At 69.1% G+C, this 1,601-nt stretch overlaps 1 protein-coding gene across 1 annotated transcript in view; it reads right to left on the reverse strand.

The window, feature by feature from the left end:
• Window positions 1-477: 477 nt before the first annotated feature.
• Window positions 478-1,601, reverse strand: part of LOC121273469 (kin of IRRE-like protein 1) — a 115,721-nt gene continuing 114,597 nt past the window's right edge. The window contains exon 10 of the mRNA XM_041180631.1: window positions 478-926. Within this exon, the coding sequence (XP_041036565.1) occupies window positions 498-926 (429 nt within the window). The 3' untranslated portion in view covers window positions 478-497. The remainder of the gene's footprint in view (window positions 927-1,601) is intronic.

Below are 1,601 nucleotides of genomic sequence, written 5' to 3' on the forward strand. Positions count from 1 at the left end.
AGGAGACTGAGTGCCCTATCTCAGCAAGACTGAGAGGACGCTCTCGACCTTTCAACCGGCTGAAAACCGATTGGCCCCTTGAGAAGACCCGCCTCCCTGGCGCCAACCCTGCTGCCCCAACACTGATTGGTCGCGATTCAAAGGCACATGTAGGGAGGGCATTAATTGGTCCTTCATCGCCCCTTTAAGCCCGCGGTGGGGGGGGTGGGGGGGGGAGTGTGAGGCGGGGTGTGTGGTGGGGGGTGGGGGGGGAGGTGGGGGAGGGGAGGGGGATGGGGGGAGGGGGAAAGGCTCGAGAGGCGGACTCGCTCCTTCCCTCCTTCCCGCCCGCGCTCCCCGTTTCTGCCTGCGCTCCCTCTCTCCACGGGGAGCGGTCTTCATTCGCCCCCTGGAGGAGAGCGCCGGTCAGCGCAGGGAGGTGTCAGCGGTGTCGGTGGTGGCGGTGGTGGTGGCTGGGGGGGGGAGAGACGGGGAGGGGGTGAGGGGAAGGGGGGGGGTCACACGTGCGTCTGCATGCGCTGCTGGTAGGGTCGGCCATGCTCCGACTGCTGGGAGGAGGAGTAGGAGTAGCGGGAGGCGCCGGAGAACTTGGGCGCGGTGTCGAAGAGGCGCTCGAGGTTGGCCGGCCGCCCGTAGCCGGACAGCCCGCCGGGCGGGTACCCTGGGTAGCCGTAGGCGTCGAACGAGAGCTGGCTGGCCCCCTCCCCCGGCGCCTCGCCGGCGTAGTCTTGCAGGCGGCCGTAGCAGGAGGCCGGGAGGGGCGCCCCTCCAGCCGTGCCGTAGCCGCTGGCGTGGGAGAGGCGGGAGGGGGGCCGGGCCTCGTAGCGGCTCCCCGGGGCGGTCCCGTAGTCCGTGTAGAGCAGCGTCGCCCGCGAAGGCAGCCGGTCGTCCTGAGCCCTCACGTTGTAATAGCCGTTCGTCGGGTCCTGAGGCAAAAATGGAGGGGGTGGCGTTGTTGGGGGGGGGGGGGGGGAGGAGGGGGTGGAGAGAGAAGAAAAACGTCAGGAGTCATCACCCACCCCCCTCCAACCCCACCCCCTCCCGCCAAAACCCCTGCGTTGCTGTTTGGAACTCTGCTGCTGCGGCCCTTTAAGCGCTGCATCGATGAACCGCACAGCCTTGCGGTTTGGCTCCTCCCTCGCCCCCAGGGCACCGCCCACCGACCCCGCCGCCCTCGCCAAGGTTGGCGCCACGAATGATTAACTTTCGGGTCCATTCCCCCTTCAACTCCTGCACCTGAAACCCCTCCCCTCCCCCCACCAACCGACCCTCCACATCCCGGCCACCGACTCTCCGCACCCCCCCCACCCCCCAAACCGGCCCTCCACATCCCGGCCACCGACTCTCCCCCCACCCCACCCCTTCCCAGGGCTGACCATGAATTGCAGGGAGGGGTGAGGGCGGTTGAAGGTCAGCGAGCGGCCCGAGTTGACGGACGAATCGGCCCCTCACCTCCACGGTAGTGAGGCACGCGGAGCTGGAGGCGCCGGGAGGAACCAGGGACACGGGTCCCTCCGGGGAGGTCCGACCCCACGGAGGGGCCCAGTGAACCTCGGGGACTGGAGGGGGAGGGGAGGTTGGGGTGGTGGGGATTTGGAGGG

Source organism: Carcharodon carcharias (assembly GCF_017639515.1).
Source record: "Carcharodon carcharias isolate sCarCar2 chromosome 24 unlocalized genomic scaffold, sCarCar2.pri SUPER_24_unloc_1, whole genome shotgun sequence".
NCBI classification, from domain to species: Eukaryota; Metazoa; Chordata; class Chondrichthyes; order Lamniformes; family Lamnidae; genus Carcharodon; species Carcharodon carcharias.